The sequence below is a fragment of the Semicossyphus pulcher genome, unplaced genomic scaffold (genome assembly GCF_022749685.1).
Source record: "Semicossyphus pulcher isolate SPU_LCO1_2020_fin unplaced genomic scaffold, fSemPul1.0.p SCAF_13, whole genome shotgun sequence".
Classification (NCBI taxonomy): domain Eukaryota; kingdom Metazoa; phylum Chordata; class Actinopteri; order Labriformes; family Labridae; genus Semicossyphus; species Semicossyphus pulcher.
In genome coordinates, this window is record NW_027211637.1 from 3,570,376 (window position 1) to 3,585,771 (window position 15,396).

The following is a 15,396-nucleotide window of genomic DNA, read 5'->3' on the forward strand; positions in this document are numbered from 1 at the left end:
CCCTGAGACAGGGTGGGAAAAAGCATCAGCAGCTGTCACTCTCTCCCCTCCCTCGGTGTGTTCGGGCTCACGCGACACTCGTCTTATCTTTTTGCGGCTCTCCTCTCTGTTGTGGCTTTCCCACAGAGGCAGACAAGAGATATCGCAGAACAGATATCCAGCAAGAGAGAGAGACTCAGCGTCAGGTGTACTCAGACTCAGGATATAAGTCACACAGTGAAGCAGGTAAAGGCCTGACAGGCGGAGAGTTAGGAGGCTGCTGGGGATTTCCATGTTTAGACCCTGCTGACTGCTGCTGGCGTTCCCAGTCTCCTGAGAGATCTTCCAGATCCCCAACCCCCCTGACTGCCTCTCAGCTGCTCAACAGTTTGCAACATTAAAGGTGCTGCAGTTTCACTTGCTATTGCTACTGTATCTGTGTCTTTCCTTACTTGATGCCAAGGATTTGACCTCTGCAGACTGCAGATACCCACCGCTTTTTACTTCACGATACCTGCTCTCTGGTGCCGTGCTGGCTGCTGTGTCTTCAGGCTGTGACTGCTGAACTACAGTATGGAGAGGAGTCCCTGTACAGCGTTTAAAGCTGCTCAGCAGGATCCTATGTGAGTATATATGGCTTCTTTTATGCTCCTTTTCCCCATTGCAATTCAAACACTTCATCAGCTGAGTTTTTTCACTTAAGTTTTAAGCATGAGATACACAAAAAGCAGCAATAATTGTGCATGCATTTTCATCTATGTTTTTGGTGCAACCTTGACTTCTTACTCGATCTTATGAATATGTAGCCTGGCTCGTAAACTTTTTCCATGGCCACAACAATGCAGCCAGGAGCAGTTAAGTTTAGCAGAGCAGTGCATGAATGAAATGTGCCAGGATTATGATAGACATCAGGAAAGTGACTTAAAAGGCAGTTTCAGACAGGACACCAAAGTCCTGAAAAGTCTGCAGATTTTGCAGGAAAAAGAATCACAGATCAATCATTTGACTGTTTGAAAAAGTAGTAATCATCTACAAGTTTCAATAATTCCAAAGACAAAGGTGTCGTCACATCAAACTCTACTGTAAGTCCGTCCAGCTGCACAGAAATCAGACCTGTGTTCAGTATTTTCAGACATGACGAGACCAAAACTCTTCCGCCCACCGCAACTGTAGATTTCCAAAGCAGCTGGGATGCGGAGTGATCAGGTTGCGTGAACATACTGCAAAATGATTTACAGCTGAGTCAGAAATAGCGCAACTTCCGATGCTTCTTGTTCAATCTCAGCTGGGCAGTGGGACAAGTTTCCATGGCAGGACGAGTCAGTAGGAAACTCCAAAAGTAGTTTGAGCCTCCCGGCAACTTGAGACTGACGCACACGATGTATGCAGACGATGCACGGGCAGTAATCAGTTTTCATGTCACATATCTGTTTGTGTGTGTTTGTAGGAGGGAAAATGGGTCTTCCTGTAGTTTCAAGGCCTTGGAAAGCCACGAGCAGCTCGATCCGGAGGACAGCCAGGACTCTGAGGACCCCAGAGAATACTGTTATGGTACGGCAGGGTCTCTTTTCTGACTCTATCATGTGCTCATGTTCTCATTAACTGCTTGCAAATGTTTCCACACTTCAGGTATCAGTGCAGTTACTACTATAACAAAACATGTGAACTTCCCATGTTTTCAATGTGTGAGTATAAACGTTACAATATATGAAGCCCATGTGGATAATTGGAATTTACATGGGCCTCATTATGATTTAGAACAGAGGTTGTTTGTCTGGTGTTGATCCCCAGAGCCTTAGCAATAGCCTAGCTAATCTCTATTTACAGATTCGACATGGAAATGTAGAAGGGGTGGGATTTTGAGTACTGGAAGTGTTCTGGTTTCCATTTGTAGTTTTTTTGGTAGTACGCTTGTAGTCCAAGTAGTAGTGACCAATAACGTATTAGCAGACTGTGGCGTATGCAGGAAAAACAGTCCGTGTAGAGGGCAAACGCAGGCGGAATATAATCCACCGTAACGACATGCCAGCCGCCTCCTATCAGCCGTCATTTTGTTAATCTTAAATCTGCATCATGATGTTGTTATTTCAGCAAACTTAAGAGCCGTTAATTAAAGTCGATCACAAGAAAATCTGTTTCTGTTTGGGCTTCATCCCGCTGAAGTGAGCCAGAGTGCAGCCTCTGTGTAACTGTTTACACTGAGACTCAGCACAAACAGATGAATGGCCGAGATGACAGAGTTTATTTAGCAGACACATCTGGAGAGGAAAATTTCACTTTGATCTGAACACACAGTCGCTTCTCAAGCTGCTGACTTGACTGTAAACAATGCAGCGCACGGAGAAGGAAGTCTTGGCTGGAAGTCGGTTATCGGTAATCGCTGGCTACACCGGACATGTTCCACATGTCCTCTGTTGTCTCCAGAGGCTGTATCATCATCAGACAGTAGCCGATGGGTTTCTAGATTGTAACTTGGCTAAAACATCACACACTGTAAAGGCTGATGGTCTTTTCTTTCAATGGCAATCAAAGTATTTTGACAAAGGTACAGTCTATATACTGAGTGGAACATTTTAAAGTCTGAAAATAATCTGATCAGTGCTTCCTGTTGGACAAACTATGTAATGGTGACACTGTTATTATCCTCCTAAAACATATCTTTAGTATTTCTGTACTTCTCTTTCTTACTTCACTCATAACAATATTTCTGTTTTAATGGGCCGATCAGCCCCGGCGGTCCTGCTCTAGAAGACACTTCAGAATTGATCTACACTGTACTGATTAAAAAGTATTTCAAATGACAGAATGAGTGCAGTGAGATTGCGATATAAATCTGAAATTATGTTATGCTTTAATAATTTCAGGTTTTTCTTGTGAAATATTGGATAGCGCCTCTGCTTTAGGGCTCTAAAATATTCAAATCCAACAATTTGAGAGGAGAAATTTCCCTTTGGTGGAACTCTGACATTATATTTCTTTAATAATTCTTTTCTTGTGAGTTATTAGATCGTTTCACTGTTTTAAATCTCCAAAGTAAAATCTCAGAAAGGAAGTTTAACTTTGTCTGAACTGTGAGATGATCTTTGCTTTTATACTGCAGCTATACGTGTCCCAATTCTGATTTTCCCCCCTATGTGACACACATCTGATTTTTCTAAATCAGTGTGGACAGCAAAACGTTTCATGATGTCACATTGTTTAAAGTCGGAACTAGGCTAATCCAAAACATGCGACCCGTATGCGACTTGTATCTGAACACTCAGACTGGAATTGGTCGGCGTTGCCTTGGTAATATGCATATTCCAGGAGTGATTCTAAAGAAGAAGAAAACTTCCTTTTACCGCTTGACCATGAAGGACACATGCAGCAGTGGAGAGACGGCGAAATAGCAGATTAAATTGCTATTCGGGGAGATGCCTCTGTCCAATCACAACTAGAAGGCTCATACCGCAGCCAACATGTGTTTGAAAGTCTTTAGAGAGAAATTTTTGCCGCTCTTGTCCTCTGATTGAGATGTCGCTTACTTGCATAAAAGTATGTGCACATCCAAAGTCCCAACGCCGGAGAGCCGTCCATGTTTTACTGTGTGGAGTTTGCATGTTCCCCACTCGTACTCCGGCTTCCTCCCACAGGCTGAAGGCATGCTCGTCAGGTTAATTGGTGACTCTGAAATTTCCCGTAGGTGTGAATGTGAGTGTCAAAGGTTGTCTGTCTCTATAGCCCCTTCAGACCTGGGTCACATGACTCTGCACTAAACCCGGGTAATTAATGCCTCGGCAATGATGGGAACACAAAACCCGTGTCGACACGTTAATCTCTGCTCTGCTCAACCGGTAACTTCTGCGACTCCTTGTCATCCCAGCAACAAATTCCGCCCGTCTGCGTCCGTACAGCGCTCGAACATTGTTCCAAATTTGTCGCCCCTGAGTTTGATAAACAGACCGAATGAGTAATAGATACAATAAAGACCTAACCACCGTAACTGGTTCAGTTCTTCACTGTTTACTAACCCTGTTTCCTGCGTGTGTTGCTGCAGAAAAAAGACCAAAAGCAGTAAACTCCATTGGGAATGGGAAAAGAAACAATCGGCATCTATAAGCGGGTCTTCCCAGGTCTGAAAAACTCAGGTCAACGTGCTAATTTCCAATCAAAACTAGAAGGCTCATACCCCAACTGAAGTGTGTTTAAAAATATTGAGAGAGAAATTTGGCGCTCTTGTATGTTTTGCCCATCTCTGATGTAGATGTCGCTTAGCTGCACAAAAGTTTATGCACATCCAAAGTCCCAACGCCCGAGAGCCATCCATGTTTTACGGAAAAAGGACAGCGGACGTGTAAAATAATTCTCTGTTCACAGTGATATCTCACCTGGGTCACATTCTGAAATAGATGTGAACAGTGACCCCAAATAATCAGGTATGAGCCCACAATCGGACTTGAGCATGAAGGCCTGCAGTACAATGCAGCCTTAGAGTGTTACATAGTTTCACTGCTTCGGGCCTGAAATATTGAAATCAAACACTTGAGAAGGGAAATATATTTTATACATGACTGTGAACAGTAGTAGGCACTTAGTAAGGGAATACTGTAAGCGCACACTTTGCTTCAGCCCACACGAGCGTCGTGTTTGATTCTTGCTCTCCATTTTTGATCACATAATTCAACTTTTCAGATGACACAATGTGAATCCTTTCATTCAATATGAGCTGCACATAGCGGGTCATTTATTGAACATTTCCCTACGTAAAACAACTTTAATTCTTTATGACCTGTGTGTGCATCTCATGCCTGTCATGCCTCAGTCAACCTCTATCCCTCTCTTTTGATACATCACTTTAACCTGCAGTATCGTGTGGCCCTCTCTGACCTCGGCCCCTTGGTTCTTCCTTTCCTCCCCTGCCAGCTGTGCAGGTCTGTGTGAGCGCCTCTCAGAGGCAGATAAGCTGCTGAGTATGTGATAGCGCAGATACCTGCCACAGTAATAAATCATAACCCAGCTTATATCATGTTCAGGTTTAATAGAAAAGAGATTCAATTTCACGATCTCTGACAATGTCCAGGAACTGTGTGTCACGCTGGCTGAAAGAGAGCTGATACAGGATTATGCATCATCATTTTTCAGTGTCCCGCTGGCAGATTTGAATGTATTACTCACGACAGACATGTTACAGCTTAGAGGAAGTTGTAATGCCAGAAATAGCTTCAGTGCTGCATTTTAGCTCTCGCCATCTGAGCTCTCAGAACAGCAGAGGAAAAATGTACTTCATAATGAACTGTAAACACGCTGATCAAACCCAGGAGAGACACTTTGAAATTTAAAGAGCAGCTCCAGTCGTGTTTTAAGACATAAAATGCTTGAAATAATAAATTGTGTCTGATATGTTTTTTTCTGCAAAATACCTTTAATCACCCAAGAATCCTCCCGAGGCGTCTCCTCCTTCTCCCTCATTAAAAATTCCCAAATCTGCATAGGCCCCGCCCACTATGCAAATCTTCATACGCCCCCTCTGTTGCAAAAACAAAACACGTCTCTGCCGTCGTTTAGAGGCAACTTGTTGAAACTTAGCTTAGTTTGTGACGTCTCAAACCTGGCAATCTGAAAACGTGTTGTTCAGCCTGTCCTTGGTACACTGCAGTTTAAAAGCAGACAGGCCCAGCTGTGGAGATGACTGCTTATGTTGTCCCTGATATGTCTTGTAGCACATGTAAAACACCACATGATTCTCACTGGAGGGGGGCTTTAGGTTAAAAATACCGTAGAGACAAATAAATAAGACGGACAGGCTAACTGTATCTTTTCTTAGATTTCTCTTGTTTTTCTCCTCAGGAGGGTACCACCCTGTCAAGATCGGCGACACCCTGAACAGAAGATACCAGGTGGTTTCTAAGCTTGGCTGGGGCTACTTCTCCACCGTCTGGCTGTGTGTGGACCACATGTAGGTTTAATTAGCAACTTTAAAAAAGAATCATCAGGATGGGGAGCTTTAAACTCCCCATTTATTTAAAGTAAGACCCTTCCTTTTAAGACCCTTCCCTTCACATAGAAAAGTTGGTACTAATCTAAAGAAATGTGATGTAACATTTTTTTATGGATAAAAAGTAACAAATGTGTATATTAGAATTGGATTAAGAATTTGTGGATTAATATATATATTCTTCCGAGCAGGTCTGATCTGATGTGTGTGTGTTTGCAGACTTGGTCGGCGTGTTGCTGTGAAGGTGCTGAAGAGCGGAGCTGGCTTCACCCAGGCAGGACAGGATGAACTCACTCTCCTGCGCTGCGTTAGTGACCCAGTGTTTTTCTGTTCTGTAACTGTTCTATCTACGCTGACCTCACCAGTCCCCACCTGCTTTATTACTGCATGTTATTTATTCAAATTCTCTTCTCAATCAGGCCAGCGGCCCTACGAGCCGTCATCCCTCCAGTCAGAGGATTGTTCAGCTGCTGGATGAGTTCAAGCTGGCCGGGGTCAACGGGATCCGTATCCTTGAACACACTCTCTCTATCTTAACCTCAGAATGATCGAACGTGGAGATGTTTACTGGTGTTTACAATATACAATCTGACCTGACCTTGACGCCTGGTGCTCAGACATGTGCCTGGTGCTGGAGCTGCTGGGACCCGACCTGAGAAGCTGGCAGCTTTGTTTTGGGAATCCAGGACTGTCGCCACCTTTGGTCAAACAAATACTTACTCAGGTAACGAGCTGCAGAGACTGAAAACTTTGAGAACTCTGAGAAATGTATCTTCATGTCACCTAAATAAGTGGAACTATTTTGTGTACATTGGGTGCTGTTTGTAGTCTCAAATTGATATCTTAAAAAGAAGAAGAATCCCAGAAACCTTGTATATCATGTTAAACAAATTGTCTCTCCAGAAGAACTGTGTCATTAGCCTCTGGTCCAAACCAGAAGCCATTAGTAGATTTTTTGAAGGTGAAACAATTCAAGCTTTCTTGCTGAGAGTTAGATAAGACGGATGTCTCAGTTTCAATGTGTGCGTCCTCTCTTCCACACATTGCAGACATTACATTGTCTTTACACTGACAATATGTCGTCCATTTAGGGTGCAAAACTGTCCAGGGTTCCACAGTGACCAACTCTTAAGTTGTTATCTCACCCATATATCCGGTAACTTGTGCAGTGCATTTTCCATAAACGCCAGTGAAAACACACGTATGCACTGAAAATAGGAACTGTAGAGGGGAAACAGCTTGTGTAGCTATGTCCAATTTGTCTTGTTTGTTTACAAGATATAACATGTTAAAGTTGTAATCTCGAAGATCTCAGTTTCGTTGTCTTTGGCGGCACCTATGCTGCTTTCCCCAGTTTCCACTCTTTATGCTAAGCTAAGCTAAACACCTGCTAGCTGTAGCGTCATATTTCTCATAGAGACACGAGTAAGCATCTTTCCAAATAAGTTGCAGTATTCACTCAATCAATGGAGCTGATAGATATGTGGTTAGACCACTCAAATTGGTGTTAAGCCCTGTCATCCTAAACCCTTTGAGCCACCAGTTAGCCGTACTAGAGCCACGTGTCAGTAGAAGTACGGTACTTCTTGTACAGACATGCTCTTTGTTTCCTCTAGGTTCTGCAGGGTCTCGACTATCTCCACAATCAGTGTAAAATCATCCACACGGACATCAAGCCTGAGAACATCCTGCTGTTTCTGGAGGAGCTGTCTCGTGTAACTCCAGCAGGGGGCAGCAAGTCCTCCTCTGTACTGACTGGGAAAGAAGCCAAGACCACAGGCACGGTTGTTCTTTAAACATACGGCCAGAGTTCATTGTATGTGTGTACAAAGTGTGCTGATGTTAATATTGTACGTCTCTGCTCTGTAAACACACCAGGCTCATGCTGTGAAGGGGTCAAGACATTTATACATGATTTCTTTCAGTGAGTAAAATGTTGTAATACAGGATTATATGTTGTTTCTTTTAGTGAAGGAGCAGATGAAATCATGCACTCTAAAGGACATTACGGTGAAGATTGCTGACCTGGGCAGCTCCTGCTGGGTGGTCAGTACTTACTCTATACTTCACATACACATTACAAAGCTCTCACTTTTAAATAGAACATCAGCCTATTCTTGAACATGTTTCAAATTTGTGGACCTACACGTATGGTTCAGATCCCCTGAGAACTTGATTTGCATGCATGTCTCTATAACCTCAATTATAAGGCATAATTTTAAAGGAAAAGTTGGTATTTATGAGTATAAAGTGCCTCTAATGAATCTCTGAAAGTGTAGTTATAATGTAGTTTATTCTGATTGGTATACATCACTTGCTCACCTAACAAAACACCCTGACAAAATCAACACCAAAAGAATCAAATTAAAACTTTCTTTCTGTCATGTGTCACTCTCCTTTTTGTCTTGGACCAGTACAAACATTTCTGTGAGGAGATCCAGACCCGTCAGTATCGCTCTCTGGAGGTTTTACTGGGATCTGAGTACGGCCCGCCTGCTGACATCTGGAGTGTCGCCTGCATGGTGAGGGATAATAACATGCAATAAGATCTTCCTACTGTGATTGAGACCAGAATCAGAATTAATAACTAACTAATCAAACAAAAAGTCCAAAGCCACACAAACTGAATTAGAATGAATCCTGTAAAGGAAATGTGCGTACGATTGAGGGTGATCTGAGCCGAAATGTTTTTATAAGTATAAGTTTCGTTATGAGTTTCCTTCGGTGCGGACAAATGTTCCACCGGCATGTTTCTACAGAAGCCCAGAATGGACAAACCAAACAATAGCTCTACAGACTATTGCAGCAAGTGTGGGTCCTCTGGTGGAAATCTGCCACCTTACTGCTAGTTGTAACTAAAACTTACACACTGATACTTTAATGCTTTGAATAATAAAATCTAACAACCTCTAAATATTAGTGCATTCAATGGAGTTAACTTCAGTTAGTTGGTTCTTGATGGGTATTTTGTGTAGGTGTAGCAAAACAAACACAGTAAGGAAGTACATGTATAAGTTAATAATAAAGTTGATTTAAGAAGTTCTCAGTTTCCAAGAGAAGTGCATTACATTTTATATATTTATATATATATTATATATTTTTATCAATGTCAAAGGTTAGATTTCAGACTTTTGATTTTAAAATCTTTGTGTGATGTTCGATCTTGTTAAAACTATAAACGAAGGTTGTTTAATATTTTTAACAAAACAAAATTAGAAATGAGAGAAATTTTACTTTTTGGAGACAAAATAAACTGAAGTGGGCCTAACACTGAGCCTTGAGGAACCCCACATTTATTTTCATGATTGTAAAGAGCACCCATCTGGTAGATCACCTTTTTTTGACTAGATTTATCATATTTTGGCAAACCAGCATTACAGTCTCAACATCTTGTGAGGGTTGTGTAAGCACAAAGTCCAACATGACCATTAGGATTCCTCCTCAGTGAATAATAAACATCGGTTCAGAATTATGTGCCATACCCACTTATTGGATAAGTTAAAACTCCGACCTGGTAGTGGTGCAAAGAATTTAAATCTATCAGCGTAGTTGGGATTGGCTTACTCTGCTCACTCGGCCACACATCTCATCTTTTATTTATTTATTTGTTTTTGCATTTTCTCAGGCCTTTGAGTTGGTCACTGGAGACTCCCTGTTTGAACCCAAAGCAAGCGAGTCCTGTTCCCTGGAGGAGGGTACGTTTAGTACACTGTGCTGGCACTGGCAGAAGATATAAGAGATTACACTGTGTAAACTTTATTAATGTGGTGGCAGTCTATACTAATGTGTGCTGTAAATTTGTGTGTCCACCTCAGACCATATAGCCCTGATCATGAAGCTGCTTGGCAAAATCCCACCAGCTCTTGTCTTCTCGGGTAGATACTCTGCAGAGTACTTCAGCCGCAGAGGTAAGTCTGCAACCATAACTCTAATGCTAGTAAGACTAAACATTTTATTTCTGCCTACTGAATTATTTCATAATCCTTACCTAATGCTTATTAAGTTAATTACTTGTTAGTTAGTTACTTGTAAGCGGTAACAGTGATGCAGAAATGTTATGGAATCGTGGTGAAGAGGGAGCAGAGCCAAAAGGCAAAACTCTCGAGTTACCTCTCAGTCTACGTTCAAACCCTCATCTATGGTCGCAAGCTTTGTTTAGTGACTGAAAGAATGAGAATACTAGCTGCTCAAATGAGTGTACACTATAGGGTGGCTGGGCTCGGCCTTAGAGAGAGGGTACAGAGCTCAGGTATCTGGAGGGAGCTTGGAGAAGAGCTGCTGTTCCTTCACATCGAAAGAGGCCACTTGAGGTGGTTCAGGAACACGGGACAGATCCAGAACATACAGCAGTGATATAATATGTGTCATCTAGGATCCCCAAGGAAGAGCAGGAAAACGAGGCTGGAGAGATGGAGGTCCGACTTTCTTGATGGATGTTGTTGTCCTTGTGTAACTGTATGTTTTTCACTCAGGTGACCTGCGTCGTGTTGGTCCACTGAGGGTCTGGAGCCTCTATGACATTCTGGTGGAGAAATACCACTTCCTGTTGGAGGAGGCCTCTCAATTCTCAGACTTCCTTCTCCGCATGTTGGATTATTACCCAGAGAGGAGGGCCACCGCTGCACAGTGCCTCCGCCACCCATGGCTGACCTCATGATAGCCTCCTAAAGGCCCTGCAGGCCTCATCTCCGTCCCCATCTGTCCTCACAGCCAGATGCTTCCAGCAGATCGACCTGGCTTGTTTCTGAATGTATGAGCCATGAATCCAATCTTTGAGATGTTAGAAATGTACAGGGCATCTTTGATTGTTTATACTCGAAAGAGCTGATTGGAAGACGGTTTGTGTTTGACCTATTGATTTGTGTGTGGTTGTCCTGATTCAACACCAGGTAAAGGATAGGATGCCCTTCTCCACTAGAGCCCAAATTTGCACTATGCTATTAAGGTGTTTTTTTAACGTAGATTTCTTCTAGTGTAGTTTATATAATTCTTCCTCTGCCAGACCTCTGAGCAGCTCTTTTGGTGAGAAGATGTTTTGTCTCTAGCTGAACTGACAGGCCTGACACTGCTAGACAGTGTGAACATGTCATTATAAAGCTTTTAGTGCAGCTACTGTTAAATGAAATGTTTGACAATGTTTGCATTTCATGATTGTTCACATAGCGTGTACTCAAAAGATGCTTTTTCTTTTAATTTACTTTTTGTACAGTGTAATGAACAGCTTTGAAGAATAAAGCGCGATTAATATGCAGTTCAATTTTCCTGGACTCTGAACTTTTGTACTACATCCATCCATCCATCCATCCATCCATCCTGCGGTGGCAGCCTGGCAGTAGGCTAAGCAAGGTCCACCCAGGCGTCCCTCTCCCCAGCAACATTTTCCAGCTCCTCCTGGGGGAGACATTCCCAGGCCAGACAGGATATATAATCCCTCCAGCGAGCTCTGGGTCTCCCCCGGGGGTCTCCTCCCAGTTGGACGTGCCCAGAAAATCTCCGAGGCATCCTAATCAGATTCCCTGAACCATTAGACTCTTCATTTGGGTGCTCAGTAAAAGTCATCAGCAGCGGTTATGATTAAGGTACATTATTAGAAGTTTGTCTTAATTCTTCCCGTAGGCCTTCCCCATCCTCAACATTGCAACAATTTATGAATCAAGACAGGGAAAATTCATGCACTTTATTACAAATACAACCTGTACAAATCGATATTCTCACAGAGAATCTAACTCTAATCTTGTGTGCCTTTCCAAACAGCTAACCACATTGTCATCAGCCCTGTTTTCACATGTAGTATTTTAATACACTGAATTTCCATTCCACTTTCATGCAGAAAACTCTTCTTTCTTCTTCTTCTTTCCAACAAGTACTTCCTGTAAGCATCAGATTATGAGCTGACTTGTCCTCATTTAGACTTATTACATTATTATTATCATGGCTATGCTATCCAGGACCAAAATGTATACAGTACAATGTAGATCATACATTTTATGCATAGTTAAACTAGTGAAATAATAAGAGTTTTTCATCCTATCCAGCTGTAGGCCTGGCACTGCTTCTGTGGGTCTTCTTTATAAACGACTGTGTAACCACACTCTGCTTTGACCCGACGGCACTTCCTGGGCCAGGAGGTGGGCTTCATGGGCCTGGAAGGAGAGGAGAGGAGACATGGTTGATGAAAGAGAAGAGGGATTATAAGTGCATGAGAGCTAGCCACGATGACAGAATTCCCATAAGCAAGGCTAATTGCAATCGATTAATATGACCTGAAGTGAAGAATCTACTCACGGGAAGCAGTAGGCCCCAAAGTCGTGACAGAAGCACTTGTCACAGCCTCTCCGGAAAGACTCTCCTGGCTTGTAGTACTTGTCCTTGTATGAACAGATGCCTGTAGAAGGAAAGATCACCACGATGACACATCAATCTCTTTTCTTTAGAAGTTTTAAGCCTTTCTCTAAAATAAGACCAATTGTAATTTTTTTTCTTAGACTGAAAGCGATACCTATTTTAGAGGACAGAATGCAGCGATTACTGATATGATGGCAGGTGAAAATAAACCTGTGTAGATTATGCACAGATTTTGCACTAATATGACTAAGCAAAGACACTCATAAGGATGATTTCTTAATGAAATACATTTGGTTGTCAAGTGCTAATCTTGAAGATTGAGTTTGGTTCTCTTTGGCGGCACCTATGGTGATCAATGGTAATTGCGGGAGCACACTTCCCAGATATCCAGACAGTGCTGCATGTGTGACGTCCACGGTTGGCTCCGGTTGTAACTCTTGATTTTCCTGGCTGACGGTCGCTTTCCTTTTCAGACTGTTTGCCTTCATCTGAGCGTCGAGTTTGTTTCTTTTTCTTTGGATTTTCACTTCTTGTTGAAGTTGTATCTGTAGTCATCCATCTTTTCTTTGTCTGTTCAGCCATAGTAGATTACTGTTTACTCGCAACACTTGCAGAGAGCGGAAGAGCAGCCGCTTAGCTCCGCCTACCCTCTCTGGCAGACCAACCACTGCTGGCTGATGGAAAATGCGTCACTAACTGGGCGCCGCTTGGGAAGTCGCCACAGACACCCAGTCTGTAATACCGCACATGCAAAGGCTTTCATCAGTGGGCCATAGGCTCAATCACCATTGTGTTACCTCATTCGCCAACATAGACTTAACAGACATTTATTAAATGAAAATCTTTGAGATGATCACTTCAAAGAATATCTATTTTTAGGATACATTGACAACCAATTGTAGTAGGAACTAACGTCAGCTCAGCTCTCTGCTACATGTGCTGCAGAAAGTCTATTGTTAACCTTTCGAGCATCCTCTGCTTGAAAAAATTTGTTTGTAAATGTTGCGTAAAAAAGTCTTCATATCGACTATTTATTGTAAAACCTATATGCCAATACAAATTAATCTGTAACAGCAGCCATAACAGCTGATAATACTGGCCATCATGTCAGTCTGGCTCTTCTTTCCTCTCTTTTTCTAAGAGAAAGCACCACTGCTTGGTGACAATATGCATATTTTACAGGAGGTTATCTCAAAACTTTGCAGAAGTCTGTGAATGTATGTCCTCATTGCACAGTACACAACGCCCTGCTGCAAGAGGTCAGGCTATAGTGTCCACAATGATTTATCCTCCCTTTCCTGCAGGCTGTGCTCATGGGGGTATGTCAGTCACCTTGAGGAGGGGATCAATAGGAACATACTGATCTGCTGTGAAAACCCCCATGGGACTGAATGCAAGGTCAGGGCATAGAGGACATAGTCCATGGTCAGCCAGTTGGGGATGGCTAGAGGAACCATAAGTCACAATGCAAGTGTTTATTTATGCCGCCCCACAGAAAGTAGCAGCCCCCGGGACTGAGCTGGGGCACAGAAACACATGATGTTGAATTGAACAGGAAAGTAACAGAAGTTCTTACCTTTTATGTGGTAGACGGAGGCTTCTGAGTATCCACTGCTCAATAGAAGGACGAGGTACAAACAGAGAGCAAACACCAGCGAGGGGAAGCATCCGTGAATGTTAGTCATTGAAGTAAACATCTTTAAAAAGAGAGAATCATTAACTCTTAACTTATTAAACTCTCTGTTTAAAACTGCTTTGGTTGCACCTTCTACAACTGTCAAGTAAAGCCCAGCAAAGTCCTTGTGAGGGCTCAGGAGACACCGGCTTAATATTTATAGTCTCACATCTTCACTGAGCATAGTGAGAGAAAAAAATAATGCCCACATGTTTAGTTTGCTGGTTTCTTCCCAATGCCCAACCTTTGTTTCAGAGCCAGCTCAGCTGTGTACCCATGCGTCCCTAAGTATTACCTCTGGCCCGCGCTGGCTGCACAGGCTGGGTGGGTGAAAGGACTGTAACGTGATGGTCGATTAGCCCTGATGGCTTCTTACCAGCTAGCCTCTTTCAGTTGTCTTTTGTTTTCCGTCTACCCTCATTTTGTCTTTCTGTTTGACACACACATTCTCCCTTCCCCCTCATCCTTTCACCCCCACCACAACCTCCCAGATGCTGACTATCAAACACATTTTCATGATTGCTGACCTTGTCAAAAAACAATCCTTTGTGCTGACACTGTCCCTTGAGTGATGGAAATTGGTTCAAGTCAAATGATCATAAAACTGCATTGAAAAATATTGCAGTATTTTCTCTTGTTCTGAGCAGCTCAGCATTTAGAGATAACACAATTTAGTGGTTACAAAGAGTCAGTTTCCTTCCAAATGTTGTAAGCTAACTGCGTCTCATGTTCCGTGGGGAAGCGGGGTCTCAGAGTTTGCACAGGACATTTTGTGCTCTTAACGGTTTACATACGCTGCACTACATAAAGCATAAAGTAAAGACCACAATGCTGCAGAGAAAGTGTGGCAGATATTTTTAGCTCTACATTTACACATAGATGTTCTCTGACATCTGGAGGGATGGCTCAAATATTTGAGGCCAAGGTCAGAAGGCCAGTTGTGAGTGCATGCATGTGTGGATAGCGTTATGTCAAACATATGGAGGAAAACTGTTATATCTCTATAGGCCTTTCTTTCTAGATGTGTGACTGTCCGCAGGGCAGCTTGTGGTCCGTCTCTTCCTTCCTCCCGGCCGGCCTCTGGCCAGTAACCAGTCCACACACCACGCTCTGACAAAAGACAAAACAAACAGGACTTCAAGGAACTGGAAGGAACTTGTGGTGGCCGAGGGGCTCCAGTGAGAGAACACTACTGTCTCCATGTCAACACTTCAGTCTCTCAGGACACTTTCAGGCTGTTCAGCGGCTCAGTGGTTGGTGGAGGCTCACACAGGAAGAGGCTTCTGTGTTTTCAACATAGCCAGAACTGCCTGACTTTGTGAGGTCTTTCTCTGTTTGTATCTGGATCCCTACAATGAAGACACTTTTTAAGGTGAAATGGAGATTCTTGGAACTTGGAACATGTAACTTGCATTTGCACCAT

At 42.9% G+C, this 15,396-nt stretch overlaps 1 protein-coding gene across 1 annotated transcript; it reads left to right on the forward strand.

The window, feature by feature from the left end:
- The first annotated feature begins 367 nt into the window (after positions 1–367).
- Positions 368–11,152, forward strand: LOC138590118 (SRSF protein kinase 3). The gene is made up of 12 exons (XM_069660681.1): positions 368–602; positions 1,427–1,530; positions 5,806–5,914; positions 6,173–6,260; positions 6,373–6,460; positions 6,571–6,677; positions 7,570–7,737; positions 7,928–7,999; positions 8,368–8,475; positions 9,579–9,648; positions 9,769–9,861; positions 10,426–11,152. Exons 1-12 carry the CDS (start codon positions 553–555, stop codon positions 10,608–10,610), a joined length of 1,242 nt encoding a protein of 413 aa, XP_069516782.1. The 5' UTR covers positions 368–552; the 3' UTR covers positions 10,611–11,152.
- Positions 11,153–15,396: the final 4,244 nt, after the last annotated feature.